The sequence below is a fragment of the Polistes canadensis genome, unplaced genomic scaffold, assembly GCF_001313835.1.
Source record: "Polistes canadensis isolate GaletaPanama2010 unplaced genomic scaffold, ASM131383v1 scaffold_54, whole genome shotgun sequence".
NCBI classification, from domain to species: Eukaryota; Metazoa; Arthropoda; class Insecta; order Hymenoptera; family Vespidae; genus Polistes; species Polistes canadensis.
The window spans coordinates 835,298-860,948 of NW_014569601.1; the positions used below are offsets into that span (position 1 = coordinate 835,298).

Below are 25,651 nucleotides of genomic sequence, written 5' to 3' on the forward strand. Positions count from 1 at the left end.
ATAAAAATAATGCGTAATTAGACGTTTGTGAATATCTCGACATAAATGAAAAAAAAGAAAGACGAGTTTGTCCTTTATCTTTTATATTTATATATATCATCTATATTTATATATATCACTTTTATAAATATATATCACTATTTTTTATTAAACGCGCGACTACATATTTTGTTTTTAATAATAATATTTTTTGACTAGCTAGAGTGAAAAATGAATGAAACATTAACTTTGTCACCTTTGTTTCGAATTTCGTAACGTTTAGGTTTCATTGACCAAACCCAACGTTGAAAACTGACCAAGTTGAACGTTCTTTACATTAACACGGCACACTTCCAGTTTAAACTTATCTAATCACCAATATATTGACACGCAAGAGCGCCCCCAGTACCTTTTATACAAAATGTATTGTTTTTGTATTTTACATATTATTTAAATCAATTGATCATTTATGTATATCTTTGCAAAAATAAATCATTCTCTTTCTCCATTACGTGATTTCTCAATTACATAAGTTCATCTTTTTCCTCAATTAACGATCGAATCTGCTACGATCTAACCAATCTAATCATTATATTTTTTCGTATTTAGATGAATCACATCCTGCATCAACTGATGCATCACTGTTTGAATGAGACGATTTTTTTTTTTTGTAATTCCACTTGTTAACGTATAAATCTTCAAGAAATTGTATTTATTTTGATTGTTGAATTATATTCAAATCATACACACACGTAAGAGAAATATATTCAAATAAATGATTATACACTTATGTGTTGATAATTATGACAGTGAACTAAATAAATAAGAAATTCATTCAAAAAATGTATTTTATATTACGATTATTTATATCATAAATTAAATTCTTTCAATTTTTCAACTTATATTAATCCACTGTCTATAATTATTATCACGCGTAATAATTACTTTTGTAATTGGTAAATGTATCGAATTACAGGTAAACAAATTTTGTGGATATTTTTTAATATTAATTGTTAAATATTTATCATTGATTTATTAAAAAAGTTCATTAACCTTTTCCTTAAAAACTATTAATTCTCGAGATCCTGCGCCAATGCACTATGCGATAATAGCATACTTGTTCGTCGCTATACCGAGAGACCTTATTACAAGACACGCTGCTGTAAAACTGTAAGAACGCGTACTGGGTGTAAGTGGAAATCGTGCTGTTAGGTTTGCTATCTCTTCAGTTGTCGTTTGAACGTGCCGCGATTCAAACTTACTTGTTTACTTACTTGACTCAACGTCGATCTATCGCGCACATTCGAGATTTTTAAACTAATAAACAAAATACAAAAAAGAAATTTTACAAAATATCACCAAAGTACTTTAAGTAATTTTGATGACACGTTATTTTAGCACAATTATTGTATTTACATATTTTACGATTAAAAATAAATAAATGGAAATGAATTGAAATAAAGGAAAAAAGATTGCTTTGATCGACGTTGAGAATCGGTGCACGATTTAAGAGGAGTTAGCTCAACTATTCGAAACAAAAGTGTACTCGGAAAATCGGTCAACCGTGTGTCACTTTCCTTGTCTTACACGAAAAACTTCTTTCGTGAGACACAGTTCGTTGATTTTTTATTCTTTTCTTTTGCTTAACGTGACAGGAATAATTACTTTTACTTAGTTAGTATTGAAATAAATTTCAAAAGAAATAAAAACAAAAAGAAATAGGGTAGATATAAGTGATGTATTTCGGAAGAGGGTCGTTGAAGATATTTGCCGAAAATAATTTTGATCGATTTTTATCAAAAATAAGTGGCAGATAAAAATCTTATGAAAATATTATATTCACGAATAATATTACGCGAATTATTTATTTCCTACCAATTTGTTATCGCATTTACATCATCGCATTTAATTATCCGTCACCTAAAATGTGGAATCGCAAGGTGTTCATCAGAATAATCGAAATGGTATGTAAAACTTACACCCTGCTATCCTCAATTCTCATTCTAATTGGATAATAGGTTTTTTTTTTTTTCAACGTGAGACTTCTCTCACAATCAGATAATTAAACGAAATTATTCGAATAATGGAAAGGAAGGAAGGAAGGAAGAGTGTCTTTTTTTTTTTAACGAGATTGATCTTAATTAGAAAATTGATTGATTCTAAACGTTCGACAAATGTATCTTTTTTTTTCTTCTTCTTCTTTTTTTTAAAGATAAATACAATTAATGTCAGAGTTTTAACAAAAAGGGGGGTGGGTGGGGGGTGAATAAAATTTTCAGCTTCTTTGCATAGCATGCGTGGTAGCGCTCAGAGTGACCGATGACGAAAGCAGAAGGGTATTTCATTATTTAAGAAATCGCAGCAGAGAGTGGTCGCTTTTAAACAACGTCACATGGGGTACCATAGGTAAATAAATAAATCACACAAAAATAAAGAATAATAAATAAAAAGAAACGTTAGCGTTTTATCTCTCTCGCAATCAATTAAAAAGAAATTTATTTTGGAATATATATTTAATCTAGAAGATATTTAAATTAATACATCCAGTTTAAAAAAGTGTGAATTGAAATTTTGCCGAGACTATTATAAATTATGGAACGATTTAGGTGCCGCTCTTGCAACAGCGACTTGCGGTGGCTACGTCATCATAACTGCAGGTCTTCTTATTGCCGCGGCAACAAACGAACTTACAGGTCGAAAAATGGTAATTAATATTTCTTCATAAGTGACGTAAGAGAGTGTTATGATACTATGTATGTATGTATATATGTGTATGTGGTCCCATATATTTGTATTTTGACACCAAAAAATGTTCTATTCTTATTTCAACGAAAGGTAAAACGAACAAAAACGCGATATCATTAACGTATATCCTTTTCTTCGTGAAATTTTCTCTCGTTTTTTTTTTTTTTTTWTTTTTATTTTCAAAGAACTAATAAAAAAAGAACAAAAAAGGGTGACATACGACTCGACATTTGACGTGTAATAATTATCCCATTGTTCTGATGTTCCCAAAGCCCGTATCTTTCTCTTGCGATAACCATGCATTGTAATATTTTAACGACAGAACGAACCTATCTCTAACTGCAAATGCTGTCCTAAAATTCCTTTAGTATAATACATCAAACTTGTCGAATAGATTTCCGTCTTGTTTCCATTATTTCTCTATTGGAAGGCCACCGTATTTCTCTGTTTTGCGTTTAATGAACGTTTCTTCGAGTAGCTATTATGGTGTTATAAATACTTATGCACGGTAAATTGTTATTACTAAACAATGACAGGTTGTTTCAAAAGTTCTTGGTAAACTCGTAATGCAATTTAGTTTTAACGTGCCTGGCAATGATGAGTATAAATGTGACAATGAGTAATAAAAGAAAAAAAAAATACAATCAATTAAAAATAATGAAAAATAATTGATCTGTCATTGATAACGTTAACTTCGACATAATAATAATTATAGATAATATAAATTCTAAAGATTTGGAAGATAAAAAAAAAAAAAAGAAACAAGATTAAGTATAAATTATAGTTATTATATACATACTGATTAACAATACGGATTACTCTTCGTGATCTTTCTCAGGATATATCTTTCTTTCTTTTTTTAATTTATTCAGAGCGAAGTCGATTCCATCGGGTGCGGTTTATGCTACGTATGAAAATACTGCGAAACTAAATGACAGCGTGAGAATATCAACAACGTAACCGAACGCATTCATAGAGGTTGTCATTGGTGGCCAAGGTTGGCAGTGTCCTTAAGTGCAATTTGTATAGAATCTTAGGCACGTAACGTTATCCTTGGTGGACACGATGATCATTAAATTGTTCATCATGCATGCTATTCTAACTTATTTTATGACTCATAAATAGGGCTAGGCCATATCTCGGATTGATCTCAATCCAGAAGCGTTTGCTTCAATGATGATTATTACAAATCAATTCGTATCACACCTCGAAAATATTCTTACAATTTAAATTAGTATACTTTATTTTGCAATAGGGGATTCGTGTTAATTGGCCAAAAATTCCATTATTAAAATTGCTTTTTTTTTTTAATTTGAACGTTAAGTCATTTAACTTTTCATACTTAAATTTAATTTCCTTAATGTGATGAAAAATTCTATAGAAATTTTTTAATAAAATGATATGAAAATGCATGTAACTTTATAAATATTGTCTACATTTTTAATCGATTTGGCACATGTGTGAGTTTGGTTATGTAAAAAAATTGTAATTATTATATTATTTAAAATGATATTATACGAATAATATTGTTTATTATGTTAATTTTATTTATGATCCAAAGGAAATCTTCTTTCTTGGTCTTGGAATAATACTTTTTGGAATCGTCGGTGCTCTCGCTTTAGCATCAATCGAAAGTATTCCAGAGGATTTGATCGATAATGCTGCTGTCCTTGGTGCACTCGCTTTAATCACGGCTTTAGCATTCATCGCAGATCTGTTAATATCTCCTCCTCGTAAAAAGGATAAACAGGAAGTGCGAATAATCAACGATAAGGATTCAGGCAAGTTGAAAGCAGGAAAAGGTCTCTCCTCATCTGTTTAAATTACACCTTCGTCTCCATCAGATGCTGGATCATCTTGGATCACCTTGGTTTTAATATCGTTTTTCATATATTTTTTTCTTTTTCTTTTGTTTTTTTGTTGTTGTAAATTCTCTTAATATTAATCATACGATTTAGGGAATATGTTAAACGTATAATGAAAATATAATATGATCTCGATATCAAATCCTTTGATGATTTTAATTTAATCTTTATCATCGTGTTCAAACGTATAGTTTTGTACAATTATATTGATATAACACATTCGTAATCGGTGTTTAATTGAATATCGCATATAATAATTTGAAATATTAACAAAATTGCTATAATTAAAAATAGATAATATTATAACGATCACAAACTAAATGAAAAAAAAAAAAAGATAAAACAAACCACAAACAAATTAATAATTAATATTAATTATTTAATCAACGTAAAGAGGAATTATATACGTTGTCGGTTTTGAATGTGTTACAAATTTTCATGTTCCTCTCCTGTCCGTTGATCCTTTACAATGAGTCTTTTACAAAATGCCACAGCCAAGCAACCAACGATGACCACGATGACGACTGAAAAGGAAATTATGCCTTCGAAAGAAATATTAAATTCGAAATCGGAGGAAGAATCGAAGGAAATCAACGGTAAGATAAATGAAGGATTCGAGAAATTGGATGTTCGAGGACGCAAGGAAAACGACGAAGAAGATTCCGATAAACCGCAACGATTCGAATCACGCGCATACGACAATTACGAATTGGAAAGAAATCGTCATTTCAATATTGTCGAGAGAGAATTACGTGAGCACACGCAAAACTTCGAAAATGGGCGTGTATTAAGGGATTCTCAACGATACAGGGAAGCTGAAATACTTCAAGGAAGTAATCCTGCGAACAGAACGTTTGACGATAATCGTAGAACCGAAGATTCGAGAATTGTTTATAAATCTCGTGACATTTATCAACGACCCGTAGACGAACTCGACACACCACCGTTTCCAACTAATCTTAATCGAGGGAACGAACCAATCTTTGGCAAAATTGTAAATCCTAGCGTGAAGATTATGAAAATTCAACGTGACGTCAATGAACCTCACGATACTTACAGGTAAATTATTTCATTATTATCTTTTATATATGTTACAGTCGAAGCCGGAAATCAGTCATTGTTAGTAATTCCTCGGCATTGTTATCAATGCAAAGAGCATTCCGATGAAGTCGGAAACAGAAGAATTCTTTCAGTTTTTCCTAAGCATTGAACATAATACTTTAAAATTCTATAGAATATCAAATTACTATTTAAACAACGTTGAAAAGAATACATCCTCGAGCACAGACCCGACACAACCCCCTTTCCCCCAACAAACAACTCACTACCCGCTCCCATACACACACATAAAAACGAGCATGGTGGGGGTTGTTGAGATTGTTGTATCGCTATAACGGAAAATCTGTATTTTTTGTCCTTTATCGTATCGGAAGATAAGCTGGTTTAGAACGAAATGTTTTATACATGCATTTTATTACTAGCAGTGCCTGATTTCCGGCTTCGACGGTAACATATATATTAATTGATCATTTGTGCAAATTCGAAAACGTAATGACAATTGATAGTTTGATTATTCAACAACGATAAATATGTTTATTAATTAGTTTTGTGTTAACTTTAATTATTCAAGAAATTTTTCTTTCAATTGTAAAAAATTATATATCTATCAAATGTTTTTTGTTCTGAAAATTTTCAATTATTCTACAAGTAGATTTAATTCTATTTTGATCTTTTTTAATGTGGCTCATATAATAATTAATTCTTTTCTTCATTAATACTTTTTTTGTATATCATGAAACAATTTAATACAAGTGCCACCACACACAGTTCAAATGTTAACAAAAAATTAATATATTATTTTATATATATATATTTTTAAAGATATTCCGACTCTAGCCAATACGACAATGTACCAGTAAAGATGAGAGGAACATCACCGAGTATATTAAAAAAAGATCGTGGGGTTTCTTCGAATGGTTCATTGGCTCTGAAAATTCCTAGCAAGATAGAAGAAAGAAGCAAGAACGAGATCGAGATGCTGGAAGAATGTTTCAGTTCTCTCAGATCGACTGGAACTCAAACTGGCGTTCGTACACCTTCCTCACCTACGGATCCTGGTTATGTTCGTCATACTGCAAGCAATTGGCCTCAAGATATCAAAGCAAAGACACCTGGTTCCAGTCCGGAACACAACGGGAACCAATAACATTTTTTGGATTATTTTTTGATATTGTTAAAATCATGTTTTGTAAAAAATATTCATATACACGCGTACGACGACGACAACGACGATGATGATGATAATGATGCAAAACTTTTGTTATTCGAATGTGAACTTAAATTTGAATCATGCTGGAAAAATTTGTACAAAATATTTGTATCATTTTTAACCGTACCATTGGTTTACAAACCCAGGTTGTTCATGGTAATAACATTTTTATGTTCATTCACGATCCACGTTAGGTATAGGTACAAATTTTAATATAAAGTTAAGGCTCCTTTTTCACATCATATCTCTATATATGCATACATACAATTATTATTATGTTTAATATTATTATTTTATTATTATTATCATTATCATTATTATTAATATTATTATTTTTTATTATTGTTTTTATTATATCGTAGTCTCTATTTGTTAGTCTTTTGAAAACGTAATCATTAAGATTAGTCTTATCAACTTCGCGTGGATTTACATATTTTATCTTTCTCTCTCTTTTTCTCTTTAAAGAGAAAGAGAGAGAGAGAAACAGAATTGCTGATCCTTCACATTTCTTACGAGATTCGTATAAATATACGCTGGTGTTCGAATAAATGAATTTAATTCTCGACATGTTCAATGATTTTCCATCATCGAGCGTATACTTTTACGTAAACGAATAAACTTAAAAGAAAAAAAAAAAAATTAGAAAATAAGAATGTGAGAAAGTTTCATCGATTTAATCGCGACGAGATGATAAAGAAATTAAAATAAATATCGGTCTTTTTTTTTTTTCATAACATTGTCTATAACACGAGAAAACAATCGTATTCGACGTCCTTAATATTTTGTTAGTTAATAAGATCGATTTCAATCTAATCGTAAACGACATCTCTGCTATTACACCTCCGTCGATAATTATTATATATCTTTTTTTGTTTTTTTTTTTGTTTATTTATCTATATTATTAAGATAATAATTGTCATGATTTGTAAAGAGAAAAACAAAAAAAAAATGAAGTGAAGTAAAAAAAAATCGGTACACGTAAATAGTACATATTAAACAACAAAAAAAAAAAAAAAGAATGTATTATATAAATATTATAAATCAAGAGAGAGGATTCGACTAGTATTCTGTACTGAAGCCTAAAACCAAAAAAAAAAAAGAAATCCCCCGAGGAATGAAGAATAAATTCCTTCGACGTACAGAATCGTCGTTCTCTCTTAAAATTAACTTCTTCTTTCCATCCTTTAAACGATCCTATTACACGGCGCTATTTACACAGTCGTTATATAGTAAACGCTTCTTAGATAATTCAATCTTCAAACCAATTTTACTTTCGTATCCCGAACGATCGAAGAAGAAGAAAAAGAAGAAGTGGAAGATCCGTTCATAGTTATTTCGAACGATCTTACGATCCGTCTTGTAACAGTGACAGATTAAAAAAAAACGAAAGTTTAACGTTAATGAGTTTATCTCATTCCAAAACCAATTCCACCACCGGTCTGCGAGTTGGTAGTTATTTGTTCCATGGTTATATACTGCCTAATCAGACGTGAAATTTCATGAGCTTGCTCTGTTTGCAGTCTGGTTATACGTTGTTGCATAAGATTGCCACATTTCATGTCCAAGTAAAGCGTACCTTCCTCGGATTTAACTTTTCGCGTTGAAATAACTTCGGAGTATGGATAATGATACAACGTTTCCTAAAATATTTTTCAAACACATTATATATATTATAAATAATATATATATATTTTAATTTTTATAAGGATTAACACCAAAAGTTCGTCCGTTTATTGCGTTGTTTCAGATAGTGCAATTTTTTTTAAGTCAATAAAACAAATTATTTTATATGCGAGTAAAATATTAATTTAAAAAACGCACGAACTTTTGGTTCACCTTAATAATATTGACTTTTTCTTTTTTTTTTTTTTTTTAATTAGAAATATTTAATATACTCACGTGAGTGACTAAGTCTATGAAATGTACACCGTGACGATTCAAGGCTAATATATGATCGCCGCCCTTTTCTTTACCCTCCGGGATCCTTTTCACGGCGAAAAAACTCGACCCGAATAACGGCCATTTTGATAATATTTCTAAAAATTCATATACATTCGTGAAGTATATATTTTTTTTTTGATTTGCGATTGAAATCGTTAATATATATTTGATATTTACCTAATACTTGGGCTTTGGAAGCAGCTGCTGTTATGTGTTGTACGTTGTTCCAAGCTTGTTGTACCATGTTCGACCATTGTTGGGGTCTTGGTTCTCTTAAACTAAGCGCTGGTTTTGGCAACAAATATTTTATTTCCTTTGTAGCAGGCTCGTGCGTCATGTCAGCTGCTCTATGCAAAAGTGCTGCTATTTGAGCCATATCGTACTGAAAGAAATTTTGTTTCTTTAAATATTGGGGAACAAAAAGGAAAAAAAGAAAACAGAAAAAATAAAACAAAAAGTTACAACGACACGATCGTGATACTTACAATGACTTCTTGAGGTAAGTGTTCTCCGGGTAATACTAACAAGAGTCCTTCTAAATAATCCGGAGCAATTTGGTTAAAAACAACTTCTATGTACAATGGTGCGTCGAGCCTTAACGAATAATACCACACGGATCTAATACAAATAAAAAAATAAAAACAAAATTATATATTCGCATAGATGTGTGATTATTAACATACATTATTTATTATAATAAATTCTTAATCGTATTGAAATATATAATCGTACCTGCAAAATATTAAATAAAACACCTGATGATTTTTGTGTAATTCGGTGGTCACGTCTAAAATGTATTCGTCTCTTGCCAATGGCATAGTAAATGCATCCCCATCGACTATACAATATAACGAAAACTCGTCCATCTCGTGTGGATTTCTTACAGATATGACATTGCACATTTCTTCGATGACATCCTTTAAAAATAAAAAATATATAATAATTATTAATAAAAAAAAAACCAAATAATTAAATTTACGATATTGATTAAATATGTCAATTTTTTGAATGAAATAAATGAATATATATTAATAAGAATAATAAAAAATAAATTAAATTAATCCGAACCTGCACAACCGTAGTACATTTAGTGTTGATCACTCTTTCGGTTCCACCAGGTAATCTATAAATTTGTCTTTTAGCATTTCTTCCCGCACTGATAGCCATGATCTCTTCTACGCTTGGTACATTTTTTCGTCCACTATATTTAACAGTTTTTCTTAAATTTTGAAGACAAACCGTAGCGGTACCGTGATAGGCTCGTCTCTTATCGTAAGCTGCAGTTTCGAGATATTTAGTTAAATACGGTTTTAATCCTTCGCTGCAAGTGAAATAAGCAGCTACGATACTGAAAAGACGCCATCCGCGTTGACAGCTGTCTGGATTAGGGCTCTTGTTGTTTGTTGTTTGTTTCATCAATTGACAATAAACTTCGTCACGTAATAATTCGTATTTGTGACAATGCTAATAAAATGAATGTTAATAAATTTCAACTAATGTGAATATAATTGAAATGAAAATATACATATTTATTTAAGATATATATATATATATATATATATGATAAAATGTGATGATAATCATTTAAAACATGTTTACCATGAGAATCGTGTAGACACATTTGACCTCGCTCATATCAGGAGGTAACGGTTGGTCTCCCATATATCTCATCAAACATAGAAAACACTCGACGGCCAATGCACTTAAATCTGCATCAAGTCTCAAAAGACTTTGTTCAATCGGTACATTCGAATATTTGACAAGATCCACTTGTTCCTTCCATGTCCATTCAGCACCATCTTGTTGTCCTTTGTTTTTCTTCCCTTTTTTCTTGCTCTTCAACGATTCGATCACTTTCAACGAACCACTTATCGAACCGTCTGCTGTTTTTAACATTTCGAACCTGACGAACAAGAAGAGAAAAACAAGAGTAGGTATTTATCTTTTCTATTAAGATATATATCTTTTCTTAAAAAAAAAAACATATATCGTTAAAGAAAAAAGTTAAAAGATATTTGTATTTTCTTTTCTTCTATCTCTCTCTCTTTCTCTTTCCTTGATTTCCGTATTAAAATGCAAATTGTTATAACGACGATTGTATTTTATAAGAGAAAGGCCAGATGAAAATCTTTTTTACCAGCACATCCTGAGAGCGCACTTCTAACTATGGAAAAATAAGGAAAAGAAATAAAAAATATATGAAGAAGAAATGGAGAGCGCGCGATTCAGGAAGAAGACGAAGAAAGAGAAGAGAACCGTGTCGGTGATTGGTGGTTGATGTTATCTGAGAACTGCATGCGTTATGCTTTCTCAACACGAATCTCTCCTCGTGTGTGTCTTCTTGCGTAAGCCAGGTGGTTTACCGATTATCATTTTACGTTTTATTCATTCGTCGTAATTATTGTACTACCGCGATCGATAATAGTAATAGCGTAAAACTAGCTTTTATTATTTTTATTGCATTTATTTATAAACCCCTCCCATACTACCCTCCCCCTCTCCCCTCACCACCGCTTCCGTCCCTTTTACTCAATGATTTTCACTATTTCTATCGATGGCTTGGAATTTTCTTTCAACCGGGACAAGATTGGTGACATTTTTCTCGTGAAAGTCTAATGTATCTCTCGTATACGATTAGATTTTGCATTTTTTTTCAAATGCAAAAATATTTCCCCCTCCCGTTGCCAATTCCTTAAACAAGTAGATTTTATCTTTTTTACGTTTTATGCCTATGTACAAAATCGAACGCAAGATTTTCTTCTACATTGTAGAATGTGTGAATTCCGTACTTTCATAAGCCTTTGTTTTCGACATAATGCTCTCGATCAGGTGGTTTAACTACGTGCATGAGAAACAAACGATGCAGACGTTGAAGATGCATCGGTAATTCGAATTGTTGCTAAACCAAGTTAAGTGAAATTTGATATTAAAATATTTCAACTATCGTTTTACCTTATTCTCGAGTTATAGTCGTTACAAATTAAATTCATATTTATGGAAGAAGAATATTTTAAATACAATTGTATTATTTCTATTTTTTTGTTTACGATATAATACGAGAGAAATGCTATTTGAATAATCTGCTATAAGAAATATAATTCGTTTGTTAGTCATGCTTTCATTAAAAATCGTAAGGTCGTTCGACTAAATTTTTCCGATCATTATTTATCGAATATTAACTTCCCTACAGTTTAACAAAAATTATATAACGTGAAAACTTATAGTTTAATTATTACTAATTACGAACTAACAATTATTTTCGCGATAAAGAAATAAAATTGAAAATATAAACAAATATACTTGTTTTGATTGTTAAAAGTGTGTTACGTGACGTTATAGAGAAAGAAAAATTTGCATAAAAAAAAATATGATTCACTTACTTTTCCGTGCTTTGTCTGAAATTTAACATGGCGTATTGCAATAGTGAGTGTTTTCCATCGTTGACAACGGGACCACTCTCGTAAATACTTTCGTCGTGCAATCTTCCATTGTCTTCCGGTTGTCGCCATTCTTGATTGGGGCTCGTTCGATGATTTTGTTGATTCTTTTGATGATTAGCGTGATTAACAACGGACACATGATTTGGCACGCGATTCAACGGCATGTGATTTTCATGATTGGAAATAATATGATTGTTTTGATTGTGAGATTGTACGTGATTCGTTGTCGTCGCGTGATTTGTCTGCAATTGAATACTCTTTGTGATCTGCGATACGTGATTTTCATGATGATGATGATTCGGCTTTTGTTGAGGTTTCTGTTCGATCTGTAAAAGAAAAAACGAAAAAAGAAAAAAAAAATAAGAAAATTATTTATGTCATAAAAAAAAAATGCATTTACAATAACACAGATAAGAAGTATAGCAAATCGTAAAATAACTTGAGATAAAATAACTAAATAAGTATAACGAATCGCATAATGAATAAAGTTGCGTATGATGATCAGTGGGGCATGCTAACTGGTTAGTGTATATGATAAAACGATTATTAAGTACGATGAACAGTACGATAAATCATAACGTAGAGGTAGGATAAAGGTAGATATGTGTATGATAAATCATAACATAAATTATATGATCAGAGAATGCTTTTCTTTTCTTTTCTTTTTACTTTCTTTAAAAAGACTCTTCTTCTCTCCCTCGCGTGTCTTCGTGCAATTCGAACGAGTTTTATCGCGACTCGACGAGGACCTCTCTTAACGTTTCCTCCATGCTACTTTTTTGCCATTTTCATTTCCTCCATTTCACCAGTCCTCTATGTACGGTATCTGATCAGTTTCACGTACGAAAAAAAACAACACGTTTCCCTTCTAAGCCGATCAATTCCCTCTAACCGACACGCAACCGCGTTTCTCGAATTGCCACTTTTTTTTTTCTTTTTTTTCTTTTTACTCTTTTTTCTTTCTTTTTCTTTTTCTATTATAAGTAGAGAAAGAAACATTGGCATCCATTAAATATCAAGCTCATTAATAATAAATTGTTTCAAGCTTCTTTCAATCGATTTCTCATTGATTTTCTTTGGTATCGGATGATATCGAATACCAAGAGACATTTCAAATCTCGTTTCATCAATGGTTTTATTCTTTTTACATTATCTTACCTAGTTTTTCTCGGCATTTCATGCATTTTGTCGATATAATAATATTTTTGTTCGTGGTATTATTCAAAACCTATATATCGATAATGAAATTAATTATGGACTTTTCTCGTCGTAAAGAGAAAATAGAATTCAATTCTCGTATATTTGTATAGTATCCCGATCTGACCTCCATGACTAAATAAAGCGACACCCGGTATATGGATACCTGAAAGCTCGATTCTTAACAAGTAAAACTATCAAACGCGTGTGTAAGTGTCCGTATAGATATATGAAAGCATATGTGCTATGGATATGTGTTTGTATGTGGGATAAACAGATGTCGACCCTGACCCACATTATATCTCAAATGCATCCACATACTTGCCGTGAGATGAAACTAGACGAGTGTTAACGAATTTATAATAACTTATACGTATCACGTGATCACGTGATGCATGTATGAACATGTCTCGACTTTCTAAGTACTAAAGCGAATAAATAAAAGGAGTCCGTATTCGCGGAATTGACGCTTTCGAAAAATGCAGTTTCTAATCCGGTGATGTTTAAGTTTAAGTATAATCTCGAAATACCAGTTTCCTTATCAACGTTACGAGCATATGGCGTTAATGATCGAACGATATATTAAATAGATTCCCCCTTTATATACCTATACAGATTTGTTATATTTTTTGTTTTTCTTTTATCCACCTATTTCTCACGAAACTTATAAAATGATCTCAATAATTTTGTCTGTTAGATATATATTATTAATTGACATAGAACACTAAAACGAAGACGAAGACTACGACACAAGGATGAATATAAACATATCTTTTAACACGTTTCATTTCTTCTTTGGTCATATTATATTTCTTTAAGATAGGTGCCTCTCATTCGAGATAATTCGCCTTTCGCACAATCGTGGCGTGGAAACAGTTATCCGGCATGATTTATATAAAAGCATCGAACATTCCTTTCCCCATGTCTTATTTTCTTCACCTAGCGGTATGTCTTTATTCTTTATTTTTTTTTCCTTTTATTTCTTTCTTTCCTTCTTTAAGAAAAAAAAAAAAAAAAGAAAAAAGAATTTCTTGTGGTAAACTTAAAGATTTGTACGGAAGAAAGAGGTGACACATTTCTATCATCACCTTGCGGAATAACACATACGATTATTTTCAATACTTTTCTTGAGAAAGATAAAAAGAACAAAAAGGAAACAAAAAAATAAGAGAAAAATGACAAAGAGAAAGAGAGATAGGAAAAAGGGGTGTTAAGAAAAAAAAAAGGAAAAGAAGAAAAATTATGGAAAGGTGAGATCGATTCAAGGTCGACTTCTTCGTATACCTCGAATTCATATAAAAAAAAAAAAAACAAAAAGTTGATTTCCTAGAGCTCGTAAAAATGAAACCAGAGAAATCCTTGAATGTTCGGAAATTTGTATTTCTATTTAATGCTATCGAATGTAAGTCAATTATATGTGAGAATTTTGTACGATTTACGATATTATGTTGATTTGTTTATAACGTTTCTCCTTTATATTTTTCTTTTTCATCGTTTCTCATAGCAATGTGAGAATGTTTATTTATTAACAATAATTGAATTGTTACTTTTAAAATGAACAGTAAATTATAATATAATCTGATGTGATTACTTTTCAAATTATGCATATACAATTATTTTATTTTTCCATTAGCAGCGAAATTGTAAGATACTTTCATTCCCATTAACACTCTCACATTCATTTCTTAATGAATAATAGAGAGAAACATTTAAAAACATTTCAAATATCTTTGTCTCGTAAGAGAAAGATACGAAATTGTGGAGTTTCTCTTTTTCTGCAACTCAACAAAATCGAGGATAAAAATATAGTTTGTGGAATGCGATCGGTGATCAGTGGAGAAGGAGGGGGGGGGGAGGTTGACATTCAGGTAAAAGTAATATAATAAGAAGAAAAAAAAAAAAAGAAAAAGAAAAGAGATTCGACTTTTTTTTTAATGGGGATCATGACCTGGAAGCTCTTGACCTTCTCGTCGAGTTTCTTCAAGGTCTCCTGAATGGTGGTGAGCGTTTTGTCATTCGACTTTTCCTCGGAGGCCTGTTGTATTTCGTTTTGCGTACGAAGTTCCTCGAATCTCTTCAATATCTCACGTACGCTAAGTTTATTTCCATCGTTTGCTGCATTTTCTTCCGTGATAGTTTCCATCTTGGACATCCTTCGATCACCGTTCACCCGTGCCATCATCTGCTCGCTATCATAGAAATCTTGAATGAGTCCGTTGATCCTTAAATCATCTGTACCGTTTCTTTGACGATTCGGTGACGGCGTACGATACTTCCTACCGTCTTCCGCATTTCTCGTTAAATTGGGTGACGAGTTTCTCGAGTTTCTTAACTGACAACCCTCCTCCAATCTCAATTGTTCAATCGTTGGTTGAGATTGATTGCGATGATTATAATGATGATGATGATGCTGATGATGATGATGATTATTATCATGATCAATTTGTGATTCATTTTCCGTATTCTTAGTCGAGTTATGATTGATAAAAGATTTTTGATCTAATTTCGACATATCTATACGAGGAATATTTTCGTATTCGAATTTTTGTTGATTACTGTGATAATCATTTTTCGTATCTTTACGAACGTAATCGAAACTTTTCGAATTCGGATTCAAATTGTTCTTGTTAACGTCCAATTGATTGGCATATACCAAAGGTGTCGTAGTACGTGATAAATCATCGGATTTTTTCTTAAGTTTGTTACAATCATTGTCACGAGCGAAGAATTTAATGAAACCTGTAGTTGTTCTCTGTTCGATCTTTGAAGTGTTACGATCTAAGTTAGATGTCTTTTCTAAAAATGCTCCAGAATCATCGGTGTGTCCATACTCGTCGCTGCTTAGATCGGATTCCGAGGATTTAACTAAAAGACTGTCCGGTGAATTTGTTTTACGATCCTCGTCTGACAAACTTTTCAAATCGAATCTGTTAGATAAATTAACTAGACTCTTTTTGTGTGATACTAATTTTGTCTCGTGATTATTATCGTAATGTCTACGATAATCTTCGTTCAATCCGTTATACAAACGATCGGACGTTATCGATTTTCTATCATTTTTCGTTTCAACGTTCTTTCCATTCTCGTTAACGTCCAATCTTCGTAAAAATTCCGATCTTCTGACGACACGTTGAACGTTATTAAAAGCATGACCGTCAACCTTACGAAATTCACTTTCCGACGATTCCGAAAAGTCGGCAAATTGATTTAGGATTTCTGGTCTGTGCTTTTGACGTCTTCTCAAGGTCGTCGGTAATTCTTCCCAATTTCCTAATAATCCTCTTGAAAATACACCCTCGGCATCGGATACCTCGCGTTCCATCATCGTTTTCTTGAATTCTTCTTTTTCTTACGCGTTTTAATGTTCAATTTATATTAGACTTTTCTTTTTTGCTTTTTCTTTTTTTTTACACGATTCAATTAGTTCGTTTAAAAAATTCGAAAGATTTTCCAACGTTGATGCATCGTTCCACGGGTACATAGCATTCTACAATTAATTTCAAGGTTATGAGAAATTGTTTTTGGTGTGTTTTTGCTTTTTCTATTTTTTTTTTTTTGGAATACCTTAGAAAACATATCTCGAATATATCGTGACTTTTAGATATTAAAGTAAAGTCAATTTTATATATGCAACTATAGTCTTCGTGATACTTTCGATAAATTTGTTATGGACTTTCTCTTTTAATTTATACCATAGAGCGTAAAATTGTCTTGATATGATGGATGAGAAAACGATTTTAACGCAAGAAATTACGAGGCCGTTTTTAAGGTCATTAGAAATCGTCTTCGCCCGATAGCAGTTCGATAAATGATAGTAATTGCATTCTCGCATACTTCGAAAGGTATTTTGCGGTTTGACCTATCGAGAATAGAAATATTTTCAAACCCGCGTTCATAAAAATGGATATATATACTTTACGTAACGTTGACGAGGCTTTTAACGCAAAGCAAATCGTTATTTGCAATTTATAAAAGAAAACACAAAAAAAAAACCATAATCGTAGTCGATCGAAGAAACGTTTGCGGATTTTATTACTCTACCCTCGCAAAGAAATTTTTTTTCTTCTATATATAAATATATTAGTTACACAAAAAAAAAAAGAAATCGCATATGAACATCATACTTATAACGCGGAAATGCTACCATTTAATATATCAATGAAAAAGGAACTTAAAAAGTATGTAAGTAAGAGACAAATTCATAAAGCAAGACAAGCTTTCGATCCTTTCACCCGAAACACCTTTCTCCTTTAATTAAACCTGTTAACCGAGAAAATGTTTGATCGGTAAACGCAGATGTATAATTCCTTTTTTTCTTTTTTTCTTTTTTGGCGAAAAATAAAATCGTTCCAAAGAATACAGGAAGCGTTGGATTAATGAATGAGTACTAAAAAGAGCCATAATAGAAAGGTATAATATAATGCTTTTGTTTTTTTTTTTTTTATAAAAAAGATCGTTTAATCCTATTTATTTTAACTTTTATTCGATGACTCGACGTTTATTTCCTCGTTAACAGAGATTAATATGCGATATAAAATTTCGCACATGGACAAATTTCTAAATAAAACTAAACATCCGGGGTTAATCATATATATATATTTTTTTCAAGTATCGAATTAGTTTTAATATTTTAAATAGATTAAAGAATAAGTTAAGCATGCAGATCAAGGAAGATCTTCTTTCTTCCTTTATTTAAAGGACACCGTGAGAAATTCCATGAAGAAGACTCTCGTGGGATTTGCAAGCACTCAACGACGAACAATGCTTTGCTTTTAATTACAATTATTTCGCGCTAACAAACTCTATTTTTTTTTTCTCTTTTTCTTTTTCTTTCTTTCTTTTTGTCGCAATGTCGACTGACTGAGAGAAATGGTCGTGTTTATTTTTTTTCCCCTTTTTCCTGGAAATCGTACTATCATTGAAGCGAATTAACAAACGTGAAACTTCGCTTTTAATCGCAACACGTTCCACTCTCTTCCCTTACCAATCCCTTTCTGTGATTTTTTGCTTTTGATACTTTAAACCGGTAATTCCTCTAACAGTCAGAATTCTTGCAAACGGCCCACTCATTATGCAATTTAGACTTATTATGCAATTTTTTTAAATATTATTTTTCAAGCACGCATTACATTTTTACTCGCGTTTGTTCTAAATTACGCGAAAATTTTGCAATTTCGTATACAAAGAAACAAGGAAACCGGTTTTTTAATCAATTCACGAATGATATATAATTTCTTTGACATTATCTAACGGGAACAAAAAAAGCACGAACATCAGCAACGTGTTTAATAATAAACTTATTGAAATGAATGAATAAATAAATAAATAAATCATTATATATATATATATAAATCGAGAGAGTAACGTTACACCTTTGCCTTTATCAAGAAATCGTCGTAGTGTATAAGTGCTTAGCCTATTGTTTGAGAATTGTAACTTCCTGTTTCGAGACAAGGTTAATAAGGCGATAATAACGTGCGGAGTCATTAAATTATAATAACGCATGGTACATTTGATTATGGGAGATTCCGGATAAAACAAATGAATGATTAATCTCAACATTCATTATTACATAACTATCCGATTTTTCTCGAAGAAGAATCGAAAAACAAGAAGATCGATATCATTAATCAACACTCGCGTATCCATGGATATGTAAAAAAAAAAGCAAATAACATTTGCATATCATACATACATACATACATACATACATACATACATACGTACGTACTTATACATACGTGCACACGTGTTTGATAAAAAAAAAAATAAAAAAAAAAAGCGAAATTGATCTTTAATTCTATTTGAAAAACTTGAAACGATAAGATATTATTATTATTATTATTATTAACGATTAACACGAAGTCGGCAAGGGTTCGACTTACGTAACAGAGATCGCGATCCTGGTAATATTTTCTTATTTGAAAATAGCCGTGGTAGAATCGTCTGTTATGCTCGAACGAAGGAGTCCTCGGATGGAAAAGAAACTGCGCGTTTAGTTCGGACATCTTACGTCAGACCTTTTTTATTTCTTCTTCTTTTTTTACAAAGAAATAAACAGTCTTTCATAAAAAAAAAGAATTAAAAGAAGTAATTACGTCATTTGTTAAGAGTATAAAATGATAAACGTAAAAGAGCCACTTTTTTGTTTTTAATAAAAACTGATGTGAGATAAAGGAAGAGTAAGCAAGAAAAGAATGAGAAATAAAAAAGAAAAAAGAAAAACGTAATCGATTTTTCGTGACCGATAAAACAAATTTTTTCATATTTTTCGTATCATTCACGTTCTTTTTAAACACGACGAAAATAACATCGTTAAACTAATTTTTGTAGAGTAACGAATTTTATAATAGTATTCTTTTAGAAAAGAACATTTTCCAAATTACTTATGTTCTTCCGTGGAAAAATCAATAAGTGTACCGTGACTATTTATACGCTAATTAAATTAAAAAACTATTTCCATTTTTGTTTCGTTTTACATAATTTAAAATTTAAATGATAAATATTTCATTCTTTTTTTTTGTTATTATACTGAACTCTTGTAATATTTATCAGATTAAAATTTATTTATTATCAACCTACTCTACAAAATAACCAAAGCGTTTAGTTAAAATATCAGAATTTATGAATTGTTACATGAATAAAAAAGAAAATATCCGATTGTGAGAAAAGTTATTCCACGATTACGATGGGAATCGTTTCTCGCGATCTTTCGAAATAAATCTTTTCAAATATTTGTTCTTATCCATTCGTTTATGACCATTTGAAAAATTCAATAAACATTTTTCCAGCGAGAAATTAAACCGTGAACCGTGGACAACTTTATTCGGATTTATATTTAGTTTCACGAGATAAACAACATCGTGTAAGACTGTTAATAGTATCCGAGCATCACGATACGAATATTAGAAGATTTCGCCATGACACTGTCATGGGAAACCGATGTATTACATCTTACGACATTGTATCTATCGAGATAGTTTCAACTAACTAAACGAAGAGAAGGTAAACAGATACAACCGTATGCTCCAATACAATCCCGGTTTTGATTACTGTAATTTTGACGAGTTCAAGGATAAAACTATCAATTTCGAGTTCCCGAAGAATCGATTACATATATATATGAATTCTGATTTACATTAAAATGAAAATTTTGCAAATGTATTTAAAAAACAAAATTATTTATCAATTTTTCTTAGATTTATTAACACGAATACGCACATACACACACACACACATATACACACGTACATTGATATTTCTAACGGAGAGATGTAAATGATTCGATATTTACGCGTCAACTGCGTCAACTGTTGAGAGAAAATTCAGTTTTCTAAGGAAACTAGTCTTCGATTTAAAACGACAACCGGTCATATAGTAAATGTCTCTCGTCGTTATTTTTCTATATATAATATTTTCGTTAAGCACATTTCTTTTTTCTTTCTCTTTATTTCTTTCAGTGTCACGCACTATTAATTACATGACCGTTCACCGATTCGATTTAAAACCGCACGCTCGTTGTTACACATCGGCACGCATAACGTTAATCGTGCCAACGCTCTCCGTTCTATTACGATAATTTCTTCATTGTAATTGTAAAACGAGGGAGTGTAACGAGTCACGGAAAGGCCAAACCTATTTGACTGACGTACGCGTTATACTTTAGATCACGGTCGAGTTACAATTGACAGCACGTAAACACATTTATATACATATATGTATATATAATATACGTACTAATTTGAAATGACAAATCAGAACGATTTAAATGATAAACGATTTTCTAAGAATAATAACATGATATAGAAACAATCCAAAATAAAACAATCGATTCAATTAAATATACTATTACATATATGTAATATGTAAGTCACGATGTATTCGAGATATCCTATTAAACCCCTACCCCCCTTTAAAAAAGATACAAAAAAAATATACTTTTTATCCTCACTCACGTGAAATTATAAAGGAAAAACAAAAAAAAAAAAAAGGATTTTACTAAACACTGTCACTTTTTCTTCTTCACTTTTCAATTTATCAATCTTCTCTCAAAAACACATTCCGAAAAAAGAAAACAAAAAAAATTCAATTATACAGTATATGTCTTCTTAATTCAATTTTTTTTTTATAATAACACGTTTATATATAAACGAAAATATTTATTCACAAATCGCGTGTATAAACTTTCTTGTGTGTATATTATTCACACAAAGTTATGATATAAAATCAATATGAAAAAGCGCAATAGATGATGACGATGCGCTGTTGTGTTCCGTACTGTGGAACGACGAACGAATGACTGAAGGAAGAAGAAGGCCCGGTTGTTGGTTATTCGAGAAGTTGGTCTTCCGTCAGGTAGGTAGCCTCGGTAACGTTTCTAGGCTCAACACGCTTCGAGGTTCGCGTTAAGAACTCTGTTGAAGCCGATGCCTTCGAAGGACTGATATCTGGGTCGAACCCCTCCACCAGAAACGACGATCTTTCTTGTGTATATGTATGTATACTTACACATACACATACACACATATATTATATGTACATACATACATACATGAGTGCATACGTCTACTTTTATTTGCAATACTTGTTGCATCGATGTACGATGGTACTTCTTCGTATGGAAAAGTCTACGAAAGTACTCGGGTTAAAAAATGCAAGAACGGTTAACACCAGCCCCCCTCCTTATCTTCCACCCCCACCCCCAACTCCATCACGTTTTCATCAGGAAATTCGAATTAATCGAACGGTTCGTTAAATTGCAACGAATTTCTTTACGAATTTTTATTGAATTGTTTTCACGTCTCTTTTCTATAGAATATAATAACTATATAATGTTTTCGATCTTAGTTTCGCGAGAAAATTTTTAATTTCGTACGTTTTAATTATTTGTCTATTATACGATCGCAATTGCATTCTTTTTTCTTCTTCTTTCGATTTTGCGTTCTTCTTTTTTCTTTTTTTTGCTTTCTTCTGAGAAAAATTTGTTTACAATTTTTTTTCTTCTTCTCAATCTCATTGTTATTTAAATTTTAAATAAATGTTTGATATAAAATTTAAATAAAATAAAAATAAAAGTTTTCTCTCTCTTATATATATCTATGTTTGTGTGTGATATTTTATTTGAATGCAATTTTGTTTCTTTTCCTGTTTTTCTTTTTCTTTTCTCTCTTCTTATCGCTATCTCGATAACTTGCAATATATTTATTATAAGAAGACGGGACAAGTTGATTCTTTTAAATAGTTTTAAATTAAACAGTGTCGTAGAGAGTAGGTAATATCCGTATAAGAACTCTCGATTGGAATGTACGTTCAAGAATACGAAAGGAGACTTTTAGAACGTGTCTTAAACGACAGTCCACTCGCTTTAGAAACTTTTCTTCCGTTCGAGAATCATCCAGTGAATCTGTGTAAAAAATAATAAAAAAAAAATAAAAGAAATTATAGATAACAACGTTGTCCTTATTCAATAAGAATTTGTCCGAGTAATGAGAATGTGTGACTTAACGAAAATACGAACGCAAATTTATATTCGTTTGTTCGTTCCATCTATCTCCTGTTTCTATAAAAAAAAATTTTCAATTAAATTCGCTTTAATTAGATATTTTATTTTTTTATAACTATCAATTGAAAATAAATCTATTGTTCCTGAACACGTCCGATGAGATAAGACTAAGATGAGAAAGTACATTTCGTGCGTGGTTTAATTAACAGGAAAAATTGTTAACTCCCTCAAATTTCCGCTAATTTCGATTTCATTTACATGTTTAAGTTGTTGTATGATGAATAAAGATAAGGAACTATGGAATACTTTAGAAACATTAATGAATTTCCTTGTGAGGAGTAAGTTGCACACCGTATTGTCGATATCCTTTCTCTATTTATTTTTTTTCTTCTAATAACAAAAATTAAAACAAAAAAAAAGAAAAATCAAAAGAAAACGAAGATAAGCAATTATCGAATTGAACACGTTAGAACGATAATGCATAGGGCAATATTCTGACCCTTGAAATTTTCATCCTGGCAATTTTGCTTAGGCGCTAACATAAGCAAAAGGTAATTTCTACGAATGGCGTGAGACGAATCGCATTTTCGAAAAGAACGTTTATAAGTAGAAGGTAAAGAGAGAGATAGAAAGAGAATGAGAGAGACAAATAATAGATAGACAGAAAGAGAGAAAGAAATTAGCGATAGAAAAATGTTAGAAATCGTTGGCGAAGGGTTGCCATAAGTTTCCACTGACGACAGCCGGTTAATGGTTCTTACCATACTCTCTGTATACACATACACATACACACACACATATGTATATATACGTAAATATGTTATATAGGCGAGTTAGGTAGAGATGATCGAAGGGGGCAAGAAGAAAGACACGAGGAAGAAGGGTACGATGAAAGAAAAAGGTGTGTAACAAGTGCGTGGGCGTGTGCGTATTCGCGATTCCCTTGAAACAACAATGCCGGTGAGACGGTTGGTTGTAAGTCGCAGCAACGAGCAATGAAGTAGAAATCGGAACCGGAAGAGGGAGGAAAAAGTCGGAAGCGAGACGGTTATTTATTTTCCTTTCTAATTATCGTTGTTAATTCATTCAATTCGATGAAAAAAAAAAAGAAAGAACAACAACAACAAAATAATAATATTCTCAAACTCCTCGTTCGACTCGGTGAGATATTTGCACACACACAAATTAGTTTTTTTTTTTTTTTTTAATAAATATTTCAAATATTAAAATATATATTGATTCTTGATTCTCGGTTCTTTTCGTGTGATCGTTTATAAGAAAATAATTTTTTGCTTAAGATAGAAGACGCTTTCGAATCGTCTTTAATCATTTCCGCGACGAGAATCTTATTGGAAAGTACATGGTTGCGAATGTCGGGCATGTGTTATATTTTTTATGGACCATCTCGATGATATTACGATCTCACCGTGTAAATCTCGGTGATATTTCTTTTATTATTATTATTATTATATTCATTTAAATACACACATGCACGGGGTAGTTCTTTTTTCTTTTTTTGAAAATTATCTACATAAGCTGTAATTAATATTAATTATAATGGATTAATAAATATATATATATATAATCTTGGAAACATTAGTATTTATTAGAAACTATTAACTTTTACCATTAACTCTGTCAATTATAATAATAATAATGTCAGTTATAATAATCTCTCTCTCTTCGTTATATATATTTTTGTATTTAAAATAAATGTTCATATTATATTTATAGAAAAATGTTAAACGAGATTCGAAGGTCAACGCCTTTTGGGTGGAGTCCTTACAAAAGGTTCGCGTTTCGGTTCACCCGGTTATGGACCTACCTAACGGACGAAGCACCTGTCGACTACCAAAGGAAACGAACGATTACGCCTTGGAACCCTCAAAAAGGGCTCCCACGTTACAATGCAGGTTTCTTTCTCTCCTTGGCGACGACCCTCTTCTCTTCATTTTTTCTTTTTTCTTCTTTCTTCCTCTCTCCTACTTATGTTTATACGTATATACTTTACGAGAGAGACGTGAGACCGTTCCAGTCTTCGAATTTGAATCAACGTCGTAAGCGGAAATTGTTTTCAGATATCCATTTACCCTTATATATACATAAATACGTATATTTTATCCAAAAAAAAAAAAAGAAAAGTACAGAATAAAAAAACTGAATGAAAACGTAAGTAAAACGTTACTCGTTTGTTTATTTTTCTCTCACGATCGATTAATAATAATTATTTTTTTAACGAAATATATTATGTAACCTCAAATAATCATTGGTGTATCTCATTGATTGATTACTTTTTGTTAGATAAAGTGTACAATTTCTACGTAATATTTTTGTGTGTTATTTATAAAATCATGAAGTGACAATCAAGACCATTTTTCCAACCGGAAGAACAAGATAACAACCGTTGAGATTGAGAGAGAGGAAGCTTCTAAAGTAAATTCCCACGTTTCTACTACGTATGAAGAAGACCTTACGGCCTCCATCTTTCTTTTCTCTTCTTTTTTTTATTTTTTAACTTCACGGAATAACGATACAATCATTGATGATTTAGAAACCTCGATGAAGAATGGAGCCGACGATGCGTCGAGTATCATGCATGCGTGTAAAATGGAAAAGCGAGCGGAGAGTCGGTGAATGTTAATCAGTTCCTACGTGATAAACTGTTAGTCATTACGTACGAGTGTCTCTCTCTCTCTCTCTCTCTCTCTCTCTC

The 25,651-nt window shown here is 31.5% G+C and overlaps 2 protein-coding genes across 3 annotated transcripts in view; one reads left to right on the forward strand and one right to left on the reverse strand.

The window, feature by feature from the left end:
- The first annotated feature begins 1,230 nt into the window (after window positions 1-1,230).
- LOC106785657 lies at window positions 1,231-7,670 on the forward strand. 2 transcript variants are annotated; one of them, XM_014746295.1, is made up of 6 exons: window positions 1,231-1,943; window positions 2,259-2,385; window positions 2,586-2,683; window positions 4,286-4,505; window positions 5,084-5,648; window positions 6,471-7,670. In XM_014746295.1, exons 1-6 carry the CDS (start codon window positions 1,905-1,907, stop codon window positions 6,793-6,795), a joined length of 1,374 nt encoding a protein of 457 aa, XP_014601781.1. In that variant the 5' UTR covers window positions 1,231-1,904; the 3' UTR covers window positions 6,796-7,670. The 2 variants fall into 2 exon arrangements, with proteins under 2 accessions (XP_014601781.1, XP_014601782.1); XM_014746296.1 differs by having other exon boundaries at window positions 6,486-7,670.
- A 192-nt stretch (window positions 7,671-7,862) lies between these two features.
- The window catches only part of LOC106785656 (unconventional myosin-XV), a 36,918-nt gene continuing 19,129 nt past the window's right edge, over window positions 7,863-25,651 (reverse strand). The window contains exons 24-31 of the mRNA XM_014746294.1: window positions 12,180-12,565; window positions 10,399-10,702; window positions 9,868-10,263; window positions 9,532-9,716; window positions 9,285-9,417; window positions 8,977-9,181; window positions 8,758-8,894; window positions 7,863-8,498 (exon numbers count right to left, since the gene is read on the reverse strand). Coding sequence (XP_014601780.1) covers window positions 8,265-8,498; window positions 8,758-8,894; window positions 8,977-9,181; window positions 9,285-9,417; window positions 9,532-9,716; window positions 9,868-10,263; window positions 10,399-10,702; window positions 12,180-12,565 — 1,980 coding nt within the window. The 3' untranslated portion in view covers window positions 7,863-8,264. The remainder of the gene's footprint in view (window positions 8,499-8,757; window positions 8,895-8,976; window positions 9,182-9,284; window positions 9,418-9,531; window positions 9,717-9,867; window positions 10,264-10,398; window positions 10,703-12,179; window positions 12,566-25,651) is intronic.